The sequence below is a fragment of the Halichoerus grypus genome, chromosome 6, assembly GCF_964656455.1.
Source record: "Halichoerus grypus chromosome 6, mHalGry1.hap1.1, whole genome shotgun sequence".
NCBI classification, from domain to species: Eukaryota; Metazoa; Chordata; class Mammalia; order Carnivora; family Phocidae; genus Halichoerus; species Halichoerus grypus.
Window position 1 is genome coordinate 157,047,431 of NC_135717.1, and position 25,866 is coordinate 157,073,296.

General features: G+C 40.6%; 1 protein-coding gene across 9 annotated transcripts in view; it reads right to left on the minus strand.

The window, feature by feature from the left end:
• Positions 1–25,866, minus strand: part of ANKS1B (ankyrin repeat and sterile alpha motif domain containing 1B) — a 1,091,613-nt gene that overhangs the window by 257,764 nt on the left and 807,983 nt on the right. For all 9 annotated transcript variants that reach the window (XM_078076455.1, XM_078076454.1, XM_078076453.1 and 6 more), the window contains one exon: positions 23,769–23,921. In XM_078076455.1, coding sequence (XP_077932581.1) covers positions 23,769–23,921 — 153 coding nt within the window. The remainder of the gene's footprint in view (positions 1–23,768; positions 23,922–25,866) is intronic.

Here is a 25,866-nt window from a genome sequence, read left to right on the forward strand (position 1 = left end):
GCATCCAACCCAGCTGCAGCTTCTTCCCAACCGAGCGGAAACCTCCTTTCTGCCTTCTAATACTATATACCTCCTCCAGGAAAACATTCCTGACCTCTGTCCTGCCCTCGGCTTGTTTTTACATCCATATTACATGTGTTTCCTATGCAGACCTTGAACATGGCACTTTCTGTATAGTGTTGTACTTTCTCATCTCACCACCATGTGAACTCTTCAAAGGGAAGACCTTGGGAGTGAGGCTTACTCACCAATGTCTCTCCAGCACTCAGCATCGTGCTTGATGGTAAAAGACTATGAAGTGGACTTATCAGACCCTCTCTCCTCTGCCGACTCTCATTGACTTAACAGTCATATGCATGCAAAGAAGGGGCATTTGTGTTGAGGCCACAATGTAAGCAAGACGAACATCTCTCTCCAGCTTTCTGGCTTGTCTCTTTCTGTATCCCTCTACCTTAGATCACCCATGTGTCTACAAGAAGGACCAAGAAGAGAATAAAATCAGTAGGATGAAAGTGGCACAAAATCAATCAGAAATTAAAGTATTCCTTCTTTGTTTTTTCATTTCTCTTCTGTTTTGGCTTTCAAAAGGAATTGCAAGATTTTACTCTTTTTCTGGTGCTCTTAATCTAAAATGCCTAAAAGTCTACATGGAGAAAAGGTTTGGATAGTTATAAAAGTTTGATGGGGATATAGGATAAGTTTGGAAATCATTTCATGCCTTTTAGAAATAGTCCAAGTCAAACTAATTAAAGAAATTTGTTTTTCTTCTTTAGTTCTACATCATTTACTCAGGAATTCAGGATTTGAGAATTTTTCATTCAATACTACTGATAAATAGTATTAGACTTTTCCAGAGTACCCACTGTTTTCTGAGAGTGGTTTCTTTAGCTCTGTGGCAGATGCTGGACAAAATCCATTTCAATTTTCTCTCCCTTGCCTGCTTTCCCTTACAGAGGCTGGAAATACTTTCTCAGTTTCTTTAAATTTGGGCAGTGACACAGACACAGTCTGGCCATTGAGGTATAAACCTGAGTCTGCTGGGAAGTTTCTGGAAAAGCTTCTGATTTTCTGATAAAAGGAACACATATGTCTATCATTGCTCCCTTTCCTCTTTATCCATCTGTGTGTGCAGGTGTAATGCCTGGAGCTGCTGTAGCCACCTTGCAACCACGAGGTGAAAAACAGGAAAGCATGGGCACAAAGCACCATCACACTAAGGAAAGTAGAGCAAAAAGACAGGAAGGACTTGGCAAGTGCCCACTTCCAGGCCTCTTACTGACTGGCACAATACATGTTAGAATTATTTAAACCACTACTGGTCAGGTTTCAGTTACTTGAAGCTGAAAACATTCCTAACGGATTCAAACCACAAATAAGAACATTGTCCTACTAATGAAACTGAGCTTGGTTTCCTATGGTATCATTCAAAAGCAGACCTGGTTACCAAATTCAATCTTAACTATTTCTCACAATCAGGTATGCCCTTCTCCGCATCTGGCTCCAATTCCTTTGAAGCCCACATTTGTACTTCAACCTAGCAATATGGTGGAGGGCGAGAGGTCATGTACCATCTGTCACAGGGATCACGATTTCAGCTGACTGAGGACAGTCTCCCTTTAACATATGCTCTACTGCAACTTGCAGTTCCTTTAGCAAATTCTGGGTTGTAACATTTAAAACTGATACTCTAGCTACTGTTTCAAGAACATTATTGTATTCACTTCCTAAGTCTGCTATACAAATGACCACAAACTGGGTGGCTTAAAACAGAAATTTATTATCTCTCAGTTCTGGAGGTCAGGAGCCAGAAATCAAGGTGTCAGCAGGGCCATGCTCCTTGGAAGGCTGTAGGGGGAGAATCTTTCTTTTCCTCTTCCAGCTTTTGGTGTCTCTGGGTGTTCCTTGACTTGTGGCAGCATCTTTGTCTCATCTACACATGGTTTTTCTCCTCTGTTTCTTCTTTTTTGTCTATGTCTTTACTTCTTATAAGGACACTTATGTGATTAGAACCCACTCAGATAATCCAGGACTGTCTTGAGTCTTTACCTTAATTGTATCCACAAAGACTCTTTTTTCCAAATATGGTCACATTCACAGGTTCCAGGTGGACATATCTTTTGGGGAGCCACCACTCAACACACTATAATTATCTTCCTTCCTACTCTAGGAATATTATTCCATTTGTCTTGTTTTTCTTTGTTGGGTCTCATTTTTCTAACTCATGAGAAAAAATGTTTATGTTTTAAATCTTGGATTAGAATTTAAGGTTGTTCTCAAAATATGTGTTGAATTTCATATTTTTAAAGTAAAGAATTGTATTATTACATCCTAGGCTTTATTTCTCACATTAAAGTAAAAAATAGATGGCTTGAGATAGGTAAGTACATCATGGCAGTAAAGTATTTACCAGATTTAATATCACCCAGGCAAAACATCTGTGATTTATTAACCACAATCTTTAACAAAGACTGGATTACCATTATTATTTTTAGGGCATGAATTGCTTTATACCTAGATCAGTGTATTTTAACCCTGCTTATACATTATAATCATTCAGGGACCTTTAAAAAATGTATATGTAGGTCCCACTTCAACCAGTTGAATACAAATATCTCTGGATGGGCCTGGACATCCATAGTTTTAAAGAGCCCCCAAAGTGGTTCTTATGCATAGGGAAGATTAAAAACTGACCTAGATTCTTGCTAATGGCTGGCCTTCTTCAACACTATTCATTTATTCAATCAAGTAATCATGCACTTTCTAATGTATAAGTCTTTGTGGAAAATACAAGGATATATAAGACATGCTTCTTATCTGCAGGTTTATAGTTAAGTAGTCATGGTGTGTGCTATTTTAAGTGTAATGTGCCATTTATACTCCACGGCGTAGGGGCCAAATGTCTGTAGAAAATGTATTTCCTGATCACTCTACAAAATGCAAATCCCTTAAAAGAAGTCGCTTGTATCCTTATTGCTTTAACTCCCCTGCACATACACAGGCTGCTAGTAACAGAGCAAGAAAAGCCTCCAATGCTTGACTGTCATCAGCTATAACCTCTATAAAGTCAGGAGCTTTTAATGTATCTTCGATTCCCCTTCCACAGAGTAGACATCATATAAACTTGAAAAAATCAGAACTAGTAGTGATTCCTATTAGTAGGAAAAGCTTCAGTCGTATAGCTGTGTATGCCCTAGGGAAGTGCTAAGGACTGGAAATGCCTCCAGCCTCCAGGTACTTGGGAAGAACCTTGGGGTGCTAAGTCCCTGCTGGCGGGCATGAAAAGGAATGGCGGTGGGCGATGGGGGCAGGATCTGGCAGCCCGTTTGCAACTGCTTTGTTGGAACGCATGTTAGACTCTGCTGCTGCTGCTGCTGCTCACGTAGACACTCACAGACACCTCAGTAACAACAGTGCAGTCACACAAAGCAGCAAGAGGAAGAGAGAAGATGTTTGTCAGGAAGGCCCTGAACATAAGAAGGTGAGGGCAGAGACCAGAGTAGATCTGGAGCCTACGGCTGTGGGTCAGCTTTCAGGAAAGAACTAGACAGTGTAATCCAAGGAGTCACAGTGGCACGTAAGTGTGAGGTCTTGTCAATGAAAGATAGGAAGAAGGGGTGCACCTGGAGGAGAGCAAGATATTAAGGCAAATACCCCCCCAAAAAAACCAACTATCGATGAGTTATGAATCAAGTTGAGTTTATTCAACTGTACATTAATCAAATATTTATTGAGCATTTTCTATGTGTTCCAGGTGTTGGGGATGCAGAGGTGAACATATGTTCCAGTAATGGAACTGGGCCATTAGCAAATAGAAAAATGAAGAGATTCAGGACTATAAAAACAAACAAACAAACAAACATTTTGGATATTGTGAAGGAAACTGTTGGAAGGTGGGGAGACACGAGTTTGAGTGGTCAAAGAAGGCATTGACCCTAGGAGGTGACATTGAGCTGAGATAATGCAGAAGGAGGAAGAAGATGTACATAAAGGGTCCAGGCAGAGGGATTGGCAACAGTAATGGCCATGAGGTCAGAACACATTTGGAGTTCGCGAAGAATCAGATGATATCCAGTCTGGAATCAGAGCAAGGGCATGTCAGGAAGAAGAAGAAAAAGCAACTGGGTTTGATGATGAGGGAGTAGCTGGGCTTCTGGAAAGATCAGGCTGCAGGTCTTTCCGTTCTGGTCTGAAAGGGACTGAGGTCCCTCTGGGTAAGCTGCTCAGGGCTGTCCTGATACAGAGAGCCTGTCAGCTCTGACAGCAGCTAATCCTATCCTCCCGGCTGTAAGGAGGGACCGCGTTGGCTTTGCACTTGCCTTGCTGTGAGGATTCCAGTCACACAAGGCCTGCACCTCCACTCCCTAAGGGTGGTCTGGATAGTTTCACTACGTGCACAGTGATTTTAAAGCTGGCGATACATGAGGAAAGGCAGCGGCGTAAGTCAGTAATGTCAATCCCTGACAAATATCATGACCGAAAAAGATTCCCGAAGTGACTTCATTTACACTGCCACATCCTGACAGAATCTGAGGTCTTTCTTGGTTGGTGAACACAATATCATCCTATATCTATGGAAATGGAAAAGAATGGGAGCTTTTCCTAAGCAAAGAAAAATATTAGTTAAGACCTCACACTTTTTCTTTTTATGCAGTCTTCCCACAATGCATTGCTTATACCGTACTTCACTAATTTTTAAGACACACACGTGTCCCTCATTTTGCCATCTCTGAACTGGTAAAGCATCTTACAATCAGGGGTGCCTCATAATTGCTGTGGTGTGACTGCCATCACGTGTGCACGCATGCTTGGTCATACTATTCATATTGTCCACTGAGTCCACTTGCAATGTTACAGCGAAACACGGTGAGAATAATGAGCATTTAAGCTGTGTTAAAAAAGATCACACTTGGGGCGAATGGGTGGCTCAGTCGTTGATCGTCCGCCTTCGGCTCAGGTCATGATCCCAGGGTCCTGGGATCGAGCCCTACATCGGGCTCCCTGCTTGGCGGGAAGCCTGCTTCTCCCTCTCCCACTCCCCCTGCTTGTGTTCCCTCTCTCGCTGTGTCTCTCTCTGTCAAATAAATAAATAAAATCTTTTTAAAAAAAAGATCATATTATATTTTGGGATTAATAGAACAGTTATTTGGTACTTAGAAAGGTACTAATAGAGAAGAAAGAGGGTAATTTGATATTTGTGAAGCAAATATCTTCACTAGAGAAGAAGCAATTACATATTTTCCTTAAAAGCAGTAACCATGTGCATTATGGAGCTGAAGAAAGGAAGATATCTATAAACACACGGAGTCGTGTTTTGCTTTGTTATTGCGCTACCTGAAGAAAACGACCTATTACCTGCCAGGGAACTCAACAGTCAGGAGAAACTGACAAAACCCTCTAAATGAACGAAATGTCAAAGCTGTACAAGGCTGTTGCCGGGGGGGTTTATGTGTTGGACGGAATCACCATAAGGCACCGTGTCTTAGTTCGATTATCAGCATTATTTTTCTTTCTTAAGGACACATAAAATAATCGTGTATCTCATAATAAGTGGCATTTTAGATTATTTAGAACAGAGCAGATGTTTTTATCTTGAGATGTCGAGTACTGTGCAAACACCAGATCCCATTTATCTCATTACATTCAAAGTGTCTCTGCAGCCCATTTACACGTTAGCAAAGATGTGTCTGCTTGAAAACTTGTAACTCACCATCGCGTCTCAAGCCTATGGTAGACTGAGCAAAACATTCTCAGGGCAACTTGCTCACCTTGGTTAGTGAACTGAATTTAGTCAAAACCATCTAAGTGCTTAGATAGATATGGAGCATGGACCGATGACTGTGAAGTAAATAGCTTTAATGAAAAATAAGATAACTTAGCTAAGGCCAACATTTAAAAAAGGTCATTGTGTTTTTACGTCTGATTTTGAAAAGTCAGGGCTAAAGGCCTTGAGGTTTTTTTTTTTTTTTTTTCTGAAAGGTGCTCTCAGATCAGTGTGAAAAGACAGATTGGGAGGAGAGTCAGCTGGAAAGCTAGGAAACAATTCACAGCCCTGCTGTGGGCAGATTGTCAATCACTGAGTGTGAAGTCAGTGCTGATTTTTTTTTTTTGAGTCCACAGTCATTCCCTTATTCCTACTCAAGGATACCATCTTAAAGAGGCAGTCAAGTTCCTTGACGGATAGCAGGTCAGTAGCTGAGGACGTGCCACCTGGCGTGTGATATGGAGGGACTGCACACCTCTCAGCCCTGAACCCCAGGCCTCCTGTTTGTTGTACTAGCAGGTTCTCAGGAGAAAAAGCTTCTGCATGAGAGTGTGGCCCTGTGTAGGGTACAGAGCGCAGAAATGAGTTTTGGCCACACTTCGGGTTTTCTCAGGCATAGATCATAAATATTTATTTCAAATGCAAAGAAGAGCTGAAGAACTCTAACATACTCCTACAAATAAAGAAATAAATGTATAACTTATGTATTTAAATATATTTTATATAACTGTAAAATGGCTTCTAGACATTTCTACTTGGAATGTGTGGTAGGTAGTTCAAACTTAACCATGTTGGACAGAACTCTTGCTGTCTTCTCCCCAATTTTTCCTCCTAAATACTCCCAATCTCAGGAAATAGCTCAGGCCAAGGACCTTTGACTTCTCCTCAATTCCTCTCATTTCTAGTCAATGTCTAATTCACCAGCTCTGTCTCCAATGTCCATTCTGATTCACTGTCTTCACCACAACTTCAGTGCAAGGCACCATCATCTCTTGCCTCAGCTACTGAGAGAGTCTCTGAGCCAGATTTTCACTCTCCCTTCGCTGACATCGCCCGCCACCCCCATCCCAGGTCTGTCCTTCCCACAGCAGTGAAATGAGCCTTTAAAACATAAACCAAACCATGTCACACTCTCTTACTCTGAACCCCTATGAAGGCTTCCACTCACACTTCAAATATACTTCAATCCCCCTCCATAAGCCACATGACTGGGGCGTCTTTGACATCATTTCCTGCCAGCCTTGCCCCGTGCTTCCGCTATGACAGCCATGCTGGCTCCCTCCCTGGTCCTCAGATGGGCTGAGTGTGGTCCTGCCTCAGGGTACTGGCAGTTGCTGTTCCCTAGTCTGGAATGCTGATCTTTTGCACGGCTTATTTCCACATTTCATTCAGATCTCTGCCCAGATGACACCTCCTCGAAGAAGTCATTTCTGACTAGGCTCCTTGAGATCTAGTCACTTTCTGTCCCTCTTACCCCGTTTTATGTTTCTTCATAGTATGTGCCACAAACGGTTGCCTCTCCTGGGCCCTCCACCATCAAGTAGGTGACGTTTGACTCTCACAACTTTGCTTCCAGTGGCTCCTTCTTCCTTTCCTCAATCCTCCCCTGGCAGCAATGGGGTCTATGAATATTTTTAAGTACCTGTTTTGTGAAGGGCATTGGGGGTAGATATACAGCTGAGCCCACAGGTCCTCAAAGAGTTTGGTGTCTGGCAGGGGTGGGGGTGATAAGGACGAACCCAAATAAATAAAAGGGCTATTATAAGGTTAAGTGTCTTGCCCCAGAGGAAGTAAGGAACGAGCACTTGAATTTGGCCCACATCACTCTGAGTCCAGCCTCTTTTTCACCCTGCCACCCAAGTCTTCGTTGCCTCTGGTGCTTCTCCGCATTTCTAAATTTGCTCTACAACTCTCTCCTCCCTTTCTCTCAGTCCAAAGCCCTTCAATCCTGCCCTTCTTGGCGAAGTTCTAGGTCAGCTGATTATCTGGTTAGTCCACAGGAAGTGAGGATGACTATAGATTCAGTTCTCTCAGGTGGCATTGGCATTATCTGCTTGCTCTTCTCTGCTGTGCCAGTCTCAAGGAGACGTGTGTGAGGGATGGTCTCTTTACCTACTTTTGGAGGAGACTGTGGAGGAAAGGATAATACGTGGGGTCTGCTTATTTACTTTGAGCCTTTCCATCTTGTCCCAACTCTCCAGGCTTTCAAGGACCAATGCATGGAGTAGGTTGGGCATGGAATTTTCTTTAGTACAATTTCTGAAGGGCAGTGGGTATTTCAGTTTTGGCATTTGGGAGGTTAGGCAGTCTTAGAGAGTCTCTCCCTCTCTCTCTCTGTATGTGTGTGCACATGTGTGTGTGGTGGTGATACGGGATCATTTATGGTACCTCAGACATTGCACCCGTGTTCATCTTGAGCGACATGTGTAATCCAATGGCCGCCACGGGGAAGAAATGGAGCTCCCTCAGGCAGCCATCAAGGCTAACATTGTTGAAAAATTGCTCTGTAAGGCTGAGAACATGAGGGAAAAGATTGTGGGTATTTATTCTGTTGTTAGATGTGCCTCTGTTTCAAGACCAGCATAGTCCAGCACCTTTCAGGGTACAAGACATTTGTGGATGTAAAATAGAAAGGACTAATGGCATTTCTCATTAAAACTCAAACAGTTCCTTTCACCTTACTTCATCTGGGTCAGCTGAGGCTGTTATAACAAATTACCATAAAGTGAATGGCATAAACAACAGAAATTTATTTCTTGCCGTTCTGGAGGCTGGAAGGCTGAAATCAGAGTGCAGCATGGTGGGGTTCTGGTGAGGGCCCTCTTCTGGGTTGTAGACTGCCAGCTTCCTATTACATCCTTACGTGGTGGAAAAAGTGAGCTAGCTCCCTGGTTTCTTCCTATAAGGGCGCTAATCCCATTCACGAGGGCTCCACCCTCATGACCTAATGACCTCCCAAAGGCTCTACCGCCAAATGCCATGACTTTGGGATTAGGGTCTCAACGTATAAATTTGGTGGGGGGTGGGGGGAAGCAAACATTCAGTACACTGCAATCTATTAAATGGGAGTGGTAACAGTGTGCATCTCATAGGATTAAGGTGGGATGAAATGTGTCAGCATATGTCAGTGGTTAGAACCTTGCTTCATACATAAGCATCCTTGGGTCAGTCGGCAAATATTTAGTCACCTACAGTGTGCTAGGCCCTGTTCTAAGAGCTGGGGTTACAGGAGTAAACAAAATACATCTACAATCTGATGGAGCTCGTGGTGGTTAACAATAAGGCAGAGCCAGGATGAAGATCTTGCTGTCGAGTCTAGCACCAGAGCCCACTGTCTCCTCCGTGACTCTATAGCACCTCTTATTCACTGAGAGAGAAGGTGAGTAAGAAACTTGAGATGTTGTGTGAACTGAGAGACTGGACATCAGGAATAAAGCCATAGATGTGTGCTTGGCAGCCATCAACTTGAAGGTGCCAGTTGAAGTCTTTCCATAGGTGATATTGTCCAAGAGCTTAGCATTGAAGAGAGAAGATCTGAGGACAAAATCTTGAGCAAGAGTGACATTTAATAAAGGGGAAGATGGAGGACAAGGTACTGAAACTCCTCTTACTGTACAATTGTTATTATTGCTATTACTCTTGTGTCTAGAGGAGGCAACTAAAGGAACTATATTCAATTAAAAAATTTTGTTGTTAAGGTAATCACAGAACTGACAGCCCATCACCTTTGCATATTCTATTGGTTAAACGTAAGTCGTAAGTTCTACCTGCACTCAAAGGGAGGTGATTAGACAAGGATACGACTTATTAGGAACCACTCTAGGGTGTGTTCATAAATTCATTATTTTATTTGGCTATCTTTTATTATTGAATTCAACAGTTCTTTATACATTCTGGAGGCACTTTTTAATATTAAATATATAATTTTCTCCCTCCTCCAAAATATTACTTGCATACTCAACTCTGAGCAAAGAGTTGGTATGCAACAAATACTTGAGCAAGGCATGAGAATGATTTTCCATTAGGCAAATAGTTTAGGATTTAATTTTCTAAAATAATTTAGTTTCATGGCCAATTAATTCACCAATTTTTCATCTTTTTATAGATTAGCAAATCCACTATTATACAGCATATTTACCATCCAGGTTACTATCCTCTACTTGTTAAATGTTGGGGGGGGGTCCTGTCCCAAACTTTTCCATACATTTAAGCCCTGTGTCCATTAGTATAGTACCCTATCCATGTTTTTTTTTTCCTGTGGGCCCCCACACTTTAGCACCACTAATCATTTTATATTTTCCGAGATTGTGTTGATTTCATGTATTCTGATTGGAGGCTTAGAAACAATGATAAGAGCATCCATACTTCTAAAATTCTCTCTTTTCTCTAATCAAAACTTCTCTTTGTGGTGGATTGATTGCACTAATAGTCTCAATTTTTCATTCTGACCTGCATCCAAGCCATTTACTATGCATTTTCAGCTCATCTTGTCAAGCGGTGAACTCTAGCCTCCCCTCTCAACTTAATTCTGAGTTGGTCATGTAACTACCTTTGGCCAAACATGAGCAGATATGATGTAAGCAGAGGCTTGAAAATGGGCTTGCACATTTTTGTTTCTTTCTGTCTTTGCCCTAGGACATGCCTAGGAGAGCGTGTTAGAGGATGGGGCACCTGGAGTAGAGCCAGGTTGCCCCATTGTCTCAGCTGACACCACCCAGATCAGCAGACCAGAGCCAACTGCCAGATGTGAGATCCGAACCATGAGAGACTATGGACTCTGAGAAACAAACTGAGGGTTCTAGAGGGGAGGAGGGTGGGGGGATGGGTTAGCCTGCTGATGGGTATTAAAGAGGGCACGTTCTGCATGGAGCACTGGGTGTTATACACAAACAATGAATCATGGAACACTACATCAAAAACTAATGATGCAATGTATGGTGATTAACATAACATAATACAATTAAATTAAAAAAAAAAAGAAGAAGAAATTTTGAGCCAAGTCCAGCCTAAATTACTGACCCACAGACTAAACAAATGCTTATCGCTTTAAGCCCCTGCCTTTTCAGACAGATTGTTGCATAGCATTGCTGTGGCAATGAAAAATTGATAATGTGTCCCATAAATCTGGGGAACTTGGAAGCTGCCCCTCCATTTGGCTGCCATGAAACTAAGATCAAGTGCTTCCTATTTGCAAAGCATTGCGCAAAATGCTCTACCAGGTTATTTTAGTTAATCCTGAAAACAAGATTACCTAGAAGATAGATACTATTATTATTTAAATTTTAGAGGCAAGGATATTTTAGAGGTAAGCTTAGAGAAGGTTAAGTGACTTGTGCAAGGTAGCTAAATGATCAGAAATAAAATGGGCAGCTAAACCGAGGAAGACTGCTTTTAGAGCCTCTGTGCTTTTACTATTGATGCTTACTGTTTACTCTCTTGGTCCCCCCATCTCACCTTTTCTCCTGCCCACCTCCACCCCCTTCAGAGGAAGACCCTGTGTTCCAGTTTGGGATGCAGAGACCACTTTTATATTTAGTTCCCCTTAATACTACTTTTTTTTTTTTAAAGATTTTGTTTATTTATTTGACAGAGAGTGAAACAGTGTGAAAGGGAACACAAGCAGGGGGAGCGGAGCAGGAAGCCCGATGTGGGGCTCGATCCCAGGACCCTGGGATAATGACCCGAGCTGAAGGCAGACGCTTAACAACTGAGCCGCCCAGGCACCCCTTAATACTACTTTCTTTCTTATATCTAGTGTAAATGGTCATCTTCCCCATTAGTCTGGAAGCTCTTTTGAGGGTAAAGTCTATAAAATACTTATTGTACTTTCTCCCACAGCTACCATGAAATAGAATTTTTAAAAAAGTAATGATCCTATTTAAGTTTTAGGAAATCTAATTATCCCCCAAAAGCAGTTTATACCAAAGTAAGACTCTCCTAGAGAATATATATGTATTTATATGTTAAACACATGCACACACACACATATTTAAAAGGGCACTGTTATCCCAAATTAATCTAATTGGTGGAATGCACAGTAGAGGGTTTTTCCCATTTTGTTATACCGTTTTAGGCATATGGTGTTTGAATTTGGTGCTTGATGTCTACAAAATTAAAATTCTCCTGTTTCATGTTTTATTATATTAATATTGTAAACACAGATTGATATAAAACTGGCACTGAATTTGCAATTAGTTTCTGCGTTTAAGAAATTATTTTATGATTTAGTCACTTGCCATGTACTTTAGGAATGCTGCCACCAGGTGGCGGCAGGGTGACAGGCATAAGGTTTGTACAGTAAAGAATTTACATGCTTTCTGAGGTTCAAGGTAATAGCTTTTTGCTTGAGTTCAAAAATAATTTGAGACCACAGATATTCAACTTAACATAATACATCTCTTTAGAAAAACAGCTAGACTTAAACTCTAAATCAACCTTAAATATCTTTAAAGCAGATATAAATCTCAAGCTACAAAATCACCCACCTAAACTCTCTCCTTCCCAGCTTTTTAAATTATTTTCATAGTGGGCTGATTCTAACACTAATCTTATATACATACTTTAGTAAAAATGTTAATCTTTATGATTTACTCTGAGTCTTTATTTATTGTCAATCTCTTCCATCATAGCTCATATGTCAGTTTTCAAAATTCCTAATAATTTTCTTTTAACAAAAATACCTCTTTGGCTTCCATTTCCTCTAAGAAGACAGAGGTTTATCTTTTCAGTATGATCTCAGATCTCCTCCCAAGGAAGACCCAAAGCACTTCTCCATCAGGATAGCACAAAAAGTGTATTTGCATTTTATGGAGGATTTTGTCCTTTTTATATTCTTTCTTTTTTTTTTTTTTTTAAAGATTTTATTTATTTATTTGACAGAGAGAGAGAGAGAGAGAGGGAGAGAGCACAGGCAGGGGGAGCTGGAGGCAGAGGGAGAGGGAGAAGCAGGCTCCCTGCCAAGCAGGGAGGCCGACATGGGACTCGATCCTAGGACCCTGAGATCATGACCTGAGCCAAAGGCAGACGCTTAACCAACTGAGCCACCCAGGCGCCCCAACCTTTTTATTTCCTGCACTATAGGAATAATCCATTAGAATTTTTCCCCTCTCAAAGCTCCTAGAAGTGCAGAGCCAGTTTACTGTATCTATTTAACTGCAACATACACGAATCTCCTTAGCAACAGGCTCTGCCCTAAATATCTCCAAAGAGTTCTTAAAGAAACAAAAGTCCTCAAACCATGTTAGAAATCTGAGCAAAATGCAGAATAAAAAGTTAACTGACTTCATTATAAATAATAATGCTATATATTTAAAAGAAGCAATTTCAATGTAAAGAAAATATCAACTAGTTCAAAAAGCAGTCAGAAGTTCCCACTCTTACGGATCATCAAGCTGAAACTCTGCAACAGGGTTTAAGGGTATAAGATTAGGGAGGATAAATTGAGAATGAGTACATCCCTAACCTCTGAGCCACTCCCCTGCTCTGCCCTAAGGTGTTCTGTTTCAAGAATAAAGAGGAGTGTGTGGCTGAGAGTCAAGGGTCAGTGCTGTGTAGTTGGGGGAATAAAAAAAAAAGAAACTAGCAGTTCTGTATCTAAGCGTTGTCAGGGAAAAAAAAAAAGGTGGGGGAAGATCCTCAGCAGCTTTATCCTGACAGTTGCTACAGGAGCTGAGAGAGTCATTCCACCTGACGTTCGCCCACTCCAGGAGTGCAGATTTTGAGCAGCACTAAGCAGTGAGGGTTTGGGCAGGGCTGGTAGGGAAAGCTGATACCTGATGGGAGAGGGGAGGTTGAGAGGCCAGCATAGCAGAAAGGGGTTGAAGTTGGGAAGGGGGCAAGAGAGAGGCTGAGCAGTGATTCCTAGAGACCAGATTTTGCACATTCAGCAGGGCTTTCTAGGTTCCAGCAGGTGAGTCCTGAGAGTGATGGCACCTAAGCTGTGAGAGCAGGCTCCAAGGGAGCTGGCCAGCTCCCAGCCTAACTCTAGGAGACAGAGCTGGGGAGGGAAGAAAGAAAGAGGGAGAGAGGCAAAAGAACAGTAGAGAGGGAAGAGAAAGGGCTGGGTAAGAGAAAGCTCTCATGTGATTTTGAGTCTCACAGAAAACCTATAAAGCCAGTGGGGTGGATACTGTTATCTTCTATTTACCAATGAGAAACTGAGGCCCAGAGGTCTAAGTGATGGAAGGCCCCATACTGAGTGTCAGATATAGGATTCCAAGTTGAGTGACCTGATTTCAAGGTACAGATGAAAGAAGAGAGGGCGCATTTGAAACACTGACACATACCATAATGTCCTACCTTTACTTTAAGTACATTTTTTTTTTTTTTTTTTACATAACCAGGGCTTAGGGTCAAACTGAAAAGTTTTAGCCACTATTGAAAAGCATTTCTGAAATGTATTGTATTTGTCCTAACCTCCTTTGAGTACTGACTATAATTTATCCTCTTCTTGATAGGTAGGGATATAACAATGAAAATCGACTCTATATCCATGTACTTCCAACTGAGGGATACTCCCAGGTTCTACAGTGACCCACGGGTTTTATTGCTGTCATGCCTGAAACATCTGTGGCTCCAAATAGCTGCACAGCAGAACTGGCTGACTCAGCTCCTTGCCTCCCAGTCAGCTCTTCCTTCTTGAGTGTGTTGCCTTCCGGCCCCTACCTACTCTTCTGATCATGTCATTCTCCTGATTAAAATCCTTTAAATGGCTCCCCACTGATGACAGCAGTGGTTTTCAACCCAGGTGGCACCTTGAAATCACCTGGGGAGCTTTTAAGAAATGCCCCGTGCCCGGATGCCATGGCCAATTGTTTAGCTGTGGGCCCAGCCTATGGATGGGCGTTACTGAAAGTAGCAGGGGTTTGGGCTTCTGGCCAAGATGGATTGACAGGGATTGGATCTATCCCCACCCTGCTTTCACCTGAAACAACTAAAAATCCCGACACAGCATATGAAACATTGATTTTTAAGGCATTGGAATGAAGCAATGAAGGACACGGATCCCTGAGAGATGAGAAACAAACTGAGGCCTACAGTTGCCCCAGTTGACCCCAGTTGACCCCAGTTGACCACCTTGAGAGAACTCCTAGGCCATGGTGTGGGAGGTGGGGCCCAGGGAGCCTGGAAGACTCTTTGAATTGAGAGGATGGAGACTGAAGGGGTTGCAGTGTTCTGGGCAGAGTAGTAGAGAGGAGAAAGTACTGATCAGCACAGGCAGGTGAGGAAACTGTCTGAGGCCAGATTAAACAACAACAACAACTCCCTCAAAAGATTAGTGGGAATAGGACACAGAGTTCAAGTGGGGTTGGTAATAGTTTGCACTATTCAGACTGGGAAGTCTGGAAACTCACAGGGTGTTGTTAGAATACTCAGAGGCATCTTGCCTCAGCAGTGGAAGTATTAGCCATAGACTAAATGATGCTCTGGGCTCGCTTGACAAGCCTTCAAAGCAAGACCTGAAAGGATCAGAGTATATACAAGGAGCTTTTCTATGTCCCAGAACAAAGCCCAAGAGTATTTACAGGAACCCAAAAATATCCAGCACCCAACAAAGTAAAATTAATAATGTCTGGCATGCAATAAAAATTACCAGGCATGCCAAGAAAAATGAGGAGAAAAATCAATCAACTGAAACCAATCCAAAACTGACACAGATATTGGAATTAGAAGACGAGGGCATTAAAACAGTTATTATAACTGCACTCCATATATTCAATAAGTTAGAGGAAAGATTGAGCATGTTAAATAGAGATATGAAAAAATATAAAAAAGACTCATGTCTAACTTCTGAAGATTAAAACTATAATCACTGAGATAAAAAATACACTGGGTGTTAATAATGGCAGATTAGATATTACAAGAAGAAAAGATTAGTGAACGTGAAGTCATACAATAGAAACCATCCAGATGAATCACAGAGAGAAAAGATATTGAAAGAAATGAACAGAACATTGGTGAGCTGTGGCCCAACTTCAAATAGCCTAATATACATATGATTGGAGTTTCCAAAGCAGAGGAGAGAGAATGTGGGACAGAAAATAATATATTAAGAAATGTTCATGGAGCAGCCACTATTGAAAATGGTATGGATGTTGTACAAAATTTAACAACAGAATTACCATATGGCCCAGTAATCCAACTTCTAGGTATATATCCAAAAGAATTGGAACCAGTATCTCGAGGAGATATTTGCACACTGATGTTCACTGTGGCATTGTCCATAATATTCAAAAGGTGGGAGCAACCTAAACGTCTACCAACAGATGAATGGATAAAGAAAATGTGGTATAGACATACAATGGATATTATTCAGCCTTAAAAAGAAGGAAATACTGTCATATGCCATAAGACGGATGAACTTTGAGGACATTATGCTAAGGGAAATAAGCTCGTCACAAAAAGACAAATACTGCACAATACCACTTACGTGAGGCATCTAGAGTAGCAGTCAAACTCTTAGAAGACAGAATGGTGGTTGCAAGGAGTGGGGAGAGGGGAGAGAGGGGAATTGTTCAATGGACATAGGTTCAGTTTTGCAAGATGAATAGCTCTAGAGATCTGTTGCACAACGGTGTGCACAAACACCACTGTACTTACACTTAAAAACACATGGCCAATTTTATGTGTTTTTGACTACAATAAAAATGATTGTGGTGATGCTTGCATAACTGTGAATATACTAAAAATGACCAAATTGTACACGAAAAGTGAGCAAATTGTGAATTATATCTCAATAAAACCATTAAAACAAGTTCAGGATGTCACACAGCAATAAGAGACAATGCATCATCCTAAAACTACATGCAATGTGATGCAAACGAACGAGCGCACTGAACTCTGCTGTTAAAGTAGGATGGGAGTTACTTTAGGGGGCTGTGGAAGGGGACTTTTGGTGCTGGCAATTTTCCATTTCTTGTTCTGGGCTCTAGTTACAGGTGTGTAACTTTTTGGTGAAAATTCATTAAGTAATACACTTCTGATTTATATGGATTTTTGTGTGTATATGTCCATAAAAAAAAGTTTTGGAAAGTTGAAGGAAAAAGGAGAAATATAAGAATTTACTGGGAAACCAAAAAAATAAAAAAGAGAATGACCAAAAATTTTCCAAAGTTAATGAAAGCTATAGACCTCATATCTAAGAAGCTCAAAAATCATTTATACACAAGAAACATGAGGAAAACGACATCAAGTTTCATCATAGTCAAATTGTTCAAAACCAGTAATAAAAAGAACGCTCTTATGTGCAGTTAGAGGAAAAAAAAAAAGACAAGTTATATACAGAGGAAGAGCAACAACAACAAAACCAAAAAAAGAAAGGATAACAGCAGATGTCTCCTCAGAAATAATGCAGGAGTGGGGCACCTGGGTGGCTCAGATGGTTAAGTGTCTGCCTTCGGCTCAGGCCATGATCCCAGGGTTCTGGGATCGAGCCCCATGTCAGGCTCTCTGCTCGGTGGGAAGCCTGCTTCTCCCTCTCCCTCTGCCTCTCCCCCTGGTTGTGTTCTGTCTCTCTCTCTTTCAAATAAATAAATAAAATATATATATATATATATATATAAAAAGAAATAATGCAGGAGAGAGGATGGTGGATCCACATCTCTGAAGTAGTTACACAAGAATTCTATACTCAGCAAAAACAGCTTTGGAAAATAAAGTCTTTTTACCAGTAGCCCACACTTTAAAAAATGTTAAAGGAAGGGCTAGTACAGGAGAATGACGGCAGATGGAAATACAGTTACACATGGAAGAATGAAGAGCAGGGATGGCTTCGTGGGTTGTGTGGCCTGTGAGGTTACACAAGGACCTGCCCTTTGAAGGAATCTGTGCTTGGCTTAATGCTCTGCTGTCACTGTTTTAAAATCTTTTAATAATTTTTGAACAAAGGGTCCCCTATTTTCATTTTCCACAGGACCCTCCAATTATGAAGAATTAAGAATCGTCCTAATGAAGACTCCCGTGCAGCCCATGAGAGTGGGGGAGAAGGCTGGGATGCTGAGCTTGGCTTAGGTCATATGTTCAGGCATGGAAGACTATAGGAGACTTCTTCAGAGGAAATTAGGAATGCTTTGATTTTTAATCAGGAGAAGAGTGAATGATATCTGGTGGGGGCGGGGAAGAAAACAAACAGTTGTCCACTCAAATAACTTTTTTTAAGGTAGACATTTCTAGATAGAACCTGATTTTCCTTTTTGTACAGAGGTGGTTCATAAATGGCTATAATCAGAGGGTGTTAGTTCTTCATGAAATTCATTTGTTGCTGAGTGCTCTCTTGTAGTCCAAATACCTTGTTTAGTTTCAGTGTGTGCGTGTGCGTGTGCGTGTGTATGCGCACGTGCTTGCATGTGCGTCCTAATTCTGGCATCAACGCTTCAATAATGCCTATTCCATCATACTGACCCTGAGGCACTGCAAATATGCAAATTTACTTTGGATGCAAAAGAAAAGCTATATTGCTTCCAGTGAAGTTCTAATGTTTCAGTGTATTCTAGGTAGTATAATTCGATTTCAGTGTAGGTCAAGGCTCCAAAGTCGAAAGCATCATGGTAGGTGCAGATATGCAAAATATGCTGAAAGACAGTGGAGCCAAAGCACCAGGGTAGCCATCACCACTCCCCAGGCCAGATAGGAAAGGGCTAAAAACCACTGGAAAGTGAGTATTTGTTTGGGGGTGATTGTTCATCTCACGTTAGGAAGGGAGAAGGGTGCTTTTCCCACAACTTGAGCCAAATGAGGGAAGCTTCCAGAGAATCCCTGCAAGAGCTTGCAGTTCAGATGCAGTGAGTGAAGGGGATGGAGTCCGGGGGCTTTGCTTGATGCAGACCCGAGCGAGTCCGAAGCTCAGAGGCTGTACCCAGCGGTCCTGAAGTCTTCTGCAGATCCGGCTGTACCGTATGCGGAGGCTTACACCCACAGAGAATTTGTAGTTTGTTCTGCACTGGAATACTCATATCCAGTTATTTAGTTAAAGCCTTTGGCTTTGATTAAAGTTGTTAACATTTGAAGTGTTGAACGATATAGCCTCCCTGATGTGGAAATATGAATGTTTTTCTCATTTATTAATGTCCTATAGTGAAGGCATAACATTTTACTTAAAATAATTGGCTTGGAAATCGAATTATAACATTCATCCTCCCCTTACATCCCCTGCAATTTGTGAATTTGGTTATTCTTCTTGGTTGGGAGTATGAGTTACCATTTGCCTTTATCCGATACGTGTACACAGACGCGGACACACATATTCACATGCACGACGCAAAAAAGACTTTTAGGGAGTAAATTTAATTGCAGTTACAAGCAGGAAGGGTACGGTAGAAAGGAGTGAGAGTTTATAATGCTGATCATGAAATAAAACATCAAAGCAAGTAATGAGTCTAAACCTGATACTGATGGGACTGTATTTCTATAGCATTTAAAGCAAATAAAGTCACATAATTAAAGATTTAACATAAAATTAGAATGTTAAATTTGAAATTTTCTTAGTACATCTCCAAGTGATTAGATTATCACAAAATTTCCCTGGAAAGGTAGAAATTAAATCAACATTGAAAAAAAACCCCAAACCAACCAAAAAACCAAAACCAGAAAAATCTGACAGTCCTAAATGAAAGAGTAATGTAAGTATAGTTTCAGCAGCTGTTAGGCAAGAAGCGAATGATCTTCTAATCAATTTTCTGCTGCAAAAATAAGTCAAATGGGTGATGGGTATTAGAGAGGGCACGTATTGCATGGAGCACTGGGTGTTACACGCAAACAATGAATCATGGAACACTACATCAAAAACTAATGATGTAATGTATGGTGATTAACATAACATAATAAAAAAAAGAAAAAAAAGAAAAAAAAATAAGTCAAATGATTTTCATGGGACATATATGGGTATTGCTACCTTAATTATTTTATTTCTACCCGAAGGTATTTAAAACACAGCCAATCACTGTAGTCAGATTTTTAAAGCTGTTCTTGTACTTATGAACAGAGAATTAAGAATGCACTAAAACTGATTTTTATTTTGTTCTTTCGGTGGGTACTTTTCTTTTTTAAGATTTATTTATTTTAGAGAAAGAGGGAGAGAGAGTGGGGTGGGTGAGGTGGGAGTGGGGTGGCAGTGGGGAGGAGCAGAGAGAGAGGGTGAGGGAGAGAGAGTCTTAAGCAGATTCTGCATTGATCATGGAGCCCTACATGGGGCTAGATCTCACAACCCTGAGATCACAACCTGAGCCGAAACGAGAGTCAGACGCTTAACTGACTACACCACCCAGGCACACCTTGGTGGGTACTTTTATCATTATCAGTATTGTAGGATATCATAAGCATTGACTAGAATTATTTCCTTAGTAAATAATGGTAAAGCCACTGGGAAGAAATTTATGACATATTCTGCACTAAGATTTACACATTAAGAAACTGGACAGTGTTCAAATTTATCTCATCTAACCAAAATCCCCTTGGTAGGTACTCAGTGGTAAAATAAATTATTAAATATTAATAATAATTATTAATTGCCATACTTTTTTGCTTGAGGTTATCAATAGCAGTAGGAACTGCTCTGTAAACTTGGTAATACCTTGTACAAGGCCTGAGTAAACTTATGAGTAAAGAAAATTCATGCACTAATGCACTGTTAACTAGTCTTTAGCTCTCTCAACAAGCCTTTGGAGAGGACTATAATTCAAGCGAGAGGTTTATCCAGCTAGCATCTGCACAGGGAACAATTTGCCTGACAATCTCTCTCAATATATTCACATAACACTAAAATATCAATACAAAAGTAAGAATAGTATTAATGATGTTATTAATGATAGTAGCAGACACAAGCAAAACAAAGCTATTAATAAAAGAGCTTCTGCGTATGAAGCGTGGATTAGGGAATAAAAGGAACAATTATTGGCATCTAAATTCTTTAAGTCTAGACACACATGGGCCTGTAAAACCTATGTCTTAAAAGTTTCTTTCTGCTTGATTTCCACTGCTGAGAATGCTGATATTAAGAAATGAGATTTCTATTAATCTCCCTCATCCCTATACTATACTTTGGGTAGTTTTGTGACCAAAATCTTCATTAGGTTATTCAAATAACCTTGTTTTTCAATGGTAATAATGCACTTCACACACACACACACACACAAAAGATCTTTGAGGTATTTTTGAAAGATTATAATTTCAAATGTATTTGTACTTTTCAAATCACAATTTTGTATAGTTTTCATTTCTTCATGAAAATACTTTGAATAAACTTATACCCAATGAGAATGTGTTACTATTTTCAAATATCAAGCAAAATACCATGTGAAATTAGAGGCTTACTCAATACTATTTAATGATGCTAAACGTACTTGTAATTACAGCAACAGCCAGCCTCCTCACCCTCTGCTCTCCTCCCCTCCACCAGCAGCCCCCAGTATCAAAGACAGCCCCCCACCTTGCACTTTTCTCTTCACTTTACATAGAACAACAGTTACTGAAGCCAAACGGCTTCCTTAAAATAAGCCACTCATTACAAAGATTCAGGATGTGAATTTCTCTAAGAAGCTTTGCTCTAAATCAAAGTGACTGCACATTCCCTTCAGGCCAGAAAACAACAAATTATGGGTACTTAATATAGAATTGCTGGGCCCATATATTATATATGAGATTATTTCATATTTGGACGTCTTCTCTCATTAGTTGGGATGAATTAAAGCCTTGAATTTGAGACTAGCCTAAAGCTTTGTAAGCCAGAAGGCACACATTTGTGCCTTTCTTTCATTTTAAAACCAAACAACCCAGAACCATCAAAGGCATCACCCTTGTAGCAGAGTTCTGGTGGGCATAAAAATTTTGTTCTCTGATTTCCAAGTCTAAGGGTACAGATCGATTTTTGTTTATAATAAATAAACCTATGGAATTAAATGACTCGAAAAGCCTCTTCAAGAGTGTGAACTTGCCCATAAAGATGTCACAAATTTTAAATTCTATCAGCTTAAGGAAAATATACTGGGTTGATATTAGATGCAGATGTACTCTGCCCAGAGGAATTGGCCTCAAGATCTCAGACACAGTGACTGTGTTTTCTAGTTCTGATAACAATGCTTGTGACAAGCTACTTCTCACAGGACTGAAGACAGATTGTATTACAGCACATGGAGCTAAAGGGAAAATGCTTCGAGTCTGTATGGGTGGAAAAGGCTATTCTTCTGTCCCAACTCAAGCCTAGTTGGTCTGTGGGTGGTGGTAGATGAGTCCCTGAGCCCTGGCATTAAACCTGGGCCCTCAGAGTCTCCCTGACCAAAGTCAATGCAGTCATCCACAAGGGACACAGTGACTGAACAGGGATTCCTAGGCTGCTTGTCCCCCCAGCACTGGGAAGAGTGTGGGCCCAAGCTCACACCTTCAACGTTAGTCCCAGCTTTTGGATTTTGAGAGACTTCTAGTCCTGCTTCGATGAGCCTTGCTTCAAAGAAAACATTTTATCATAGAGTTCTATTGGCATCCCTTCTTTTTCAATGAGGGATTACTGCTAATGCCCATGAAGTGAGTGACTCATGCTGTCTAAGTATTTGTTCTTCAGTGGGGAACAATATTATTTGGAAGACTTTATGCAGAGATATTTGTCAAGTTGTATAATTGACTAGAATGTCGCTTAATTGGAAACATGTTTGTTTGATCTATGGAAGGTCCCCCTTTAACAAATGGCTAACCGTAGCCATCGGATGAGTCCTGGATTCTTGGTGGAGAACTGAAATCTCCTGGATGCAACCAGAATGCAACACACTCTCTGTGAGTTCTGCTGTGTTGCCACACAGGCTAAGAACAAAATTAATCAGAGGCTTTCAGTCAGACAGTGAGTTTCTGCTGAAATAATGATAGCTTTTGTGAGGGAGTAAGGACAGAAAGCAAATTAGAAGAAGGGGCCAGCAAATTAGAAGAAGGGGCCAAGAATTAGTCCATTTACTGTGATTTTTAGATCGAAGGACAGTTTTTATGAGATGTTCTAGAAAAGATATTATTTTTAAGACAGACCTTTAAAAGCAAAGAATAATTAGTTACTACTAATAAAAATAATTTAAAATAATTAATGGCATGCAATATGCAGCGACTGGACTTGTGGAGAGAAAGTGGCATAGAGAGTAGAATGAATCTCTTTTGAACCGGCAGAAATTTATTTGCTTTATCTTTCAGGTTATGAGTGTTTCTTAAAGTTTTAGAATATAAAATTCAAATCTAAGAAATTCTCTAAAAGATTAAATGATTTTTCACTCATTTTGGAAAAGAAATGTTCAGGATGCCAAATAGAAGGTGAAGGCATGATAATTACATGTTACCTCTTCATTCTTTCATTCCTTGATGCCATTGGACATAAACGAGCAGTAAAAATGAAATAAGTAAAGTATCAGTATTAAAACCATTTATGCAGATCTAGTTGATCTCTTTGGGCCTGAATACACGGCAACATAAGTTGGCCAGTTTTTATAGAAAATCTATGCCAAGTATATAAATAAAACAGAGACAACTTAAGATTAGATATAAACTCTGGATAATAAAATTTTGATATTATAGCAGCCTACTTAATAAAACAAATGCAGTGTCTTCAAGAATGGGGTTTATATATGCAGCCAAGGAATAGAGACAGGGAAACATAATAGAGATAGGAAACTAAAAATGAGAACTCTAATCTTTAAGTGAATATGAGCAAGATCAGGATGGGAGCCTATTTGTTATCATGTCCATATCCTGAGCTGACTAAATTTTCTAAAATGGAAAGCCTCAAAATGCTTGGGAAGTTTTTCTCGGATAACGCAAAACACCCTGAGAGTCCTCCTAGTTTCCCGCATCCAAACTTTAAAAGACAATGACTGTGGAGCTTGACTGGAAACAAGACAGACGTATATTTAAAGCAGAAGGCATATCTGTAAATTCCTGATGGATGTCCATATAGTAACAAAGAAAGAAAATATTACCTACCTACAACAGGAATTTCATTTACCAAGGGTTGAACGGGTAAGGTATCTTTAAGAGACCAACTTACGTTAATAAGTTCAACCTCCCAGATTTTTTTCAACAGGTCCATCGATGTGTAGCCATTAATTAGAAAGGCTTTGGTGTAGTCACCTAGTTCAATGGAATCCAGCCACTCAGCGACAGAAGTGGGATGATAGCCATCGTGGCCAATGGGTCTCATCTGTAATAAAGAACACCACATTAGGATGAGGATTACTTTGAGTTCCGACAAACAGGATGGATCTTGTCACTTGGAAACTTATCCGATTTGAAGCAACAGATCTTTGTGGATAAGAAAATAAGGAAAACCAAAATACTTTATGCACAATTCTAAGTCACTAATAATTTTCACGCTGAATTAGTTTTCAAAAGTGCACCCAGAAATTTCTAACTTAGCTGCTGCACCAACTCCATATTTGAGAAAACGAAATATGTCAAACTTCTGTTCATAGACATTATTGACATTCTGTTGGATGAAACTTAAAATCATGGCAGTTGAGCAGTATTAAATTCAATGCTGAAGGCACAAGGAACTGTACTTCCAAAATGTAGATGATAATTCTCATATGTGCAACATCAAAGCATGTGAAAATACTGCACGACTCAAACATCCAAAGGAATGCATGCTTATGCAAGACATGTAGGTAGTGCAAACATGCTGGAGAAACATACTGCAGTGTTAAGCCAGGAAAGAAGAGGCTTTTTGGTGTTTAAAGACCATGTGTTCTGCATAGACTCTACAGTATGTTAGACATGAATAGAGAACTTGCTGGCAGACAGGTTCCTATTTTTTGTCAGCTATATACAGATTTTTTTTTCTTTGGGAGAACAAAGAAGTGTGACAGCATAACGTTTCTGAGTTTAAATTGGAGTGTGAAAGTAATTTAAGCAAGAGAAACTTCTGGGTTTAAAATTTTGTGTGATTATTCTAGTCTTTTTAGCTTTTATTTGAAATTTTGGTTGAATTTCTGGTTCTTGGCTTTTGAAGTAAGTCACTTCGAGGACTTGCGTTGCTCTGCATGCCACACCGCGGATCTAATACTTCCGTTGTTACGGACAACTGGCACCTCACCAACCTGATGTTGCAATTCAGGATGGGAAAAGCAAAACTGGGCAAAATACATAGGTTTCCCTCTTCCTTCAGATTCAAGGAGATAAATATTAATGGAAATCTAGATGACTCTGATTTGTGTGGAGAAAAGATTAGTCTGGCTGTCAGGGATTCAGATTTTAATCCTAAACATGGTAGGCTTTCTGTCACTATGCAGCGTTCTCATTTTGGAGGTTCTTCTTACTCTTGCATTTGTTTGTTTGTTTTGGATTTGAGGTGTTCGTTAGGGATCAACACCTACACAAGGAGGGACGAGAAGGAGGGTCGGACAGAAGAGGAGTCGGACTGTGATGGGTCCTGACGAAGCCTCTCTGAACCCAGTGGGGAGCTCTAGCACAGGTCATGCTCCTAGAGGTCCCCTGCTGGCAGCATGACTGGCCCTTTGTGCCCCACACTCTCTGTCACTGCATGCGGCTGCCATGGGAAAAGCAGGACTCTAGTGGGGCCGCCCTCCGCAGCAGAGGCAGACTCTGCAGGTACTGACAGCTGGAGGCTGTCTGCTGACTACTCTCCTTCCTTGAAGAGAGAGCTGGGAGGAGCATGTCCATGTCTTCCAGAAGACCCTGGACCCAGATTCACCCAAGGTTAACATTTGGCCACATTGGGTTTCTACCTTTTTCTCTATACCCACTTCCTCATTCACATGCACACAACACACGTTTTATTTTAGGTGAACCACTGGGAAGACAGTTTTTTCCCCTGAACCTTTAGCAGACATGATGAAACTTCACCCCTTGGTGTTTCAGCATGCATCTTCTAAGAGCAACGACATTCTCCTACATAGCCACAGAAACAGCACACTCAATAAATCTAACATTAATCCAATTATATTACCTAATATACAGTCCATATGTAAATTCCCCACATGTCCCCAAAATAGAATTTGTAGCTGTTTTTTTTTTTTTTCCCTCCTGGACAGGCTTAATCAAAGGTCAAGGCAATTATATTTTTAAGTATTTCTTCTGCCCTTTTATCTCCCTTTTCTTCTTCTGAGATTATATTTACTCCTTCATTT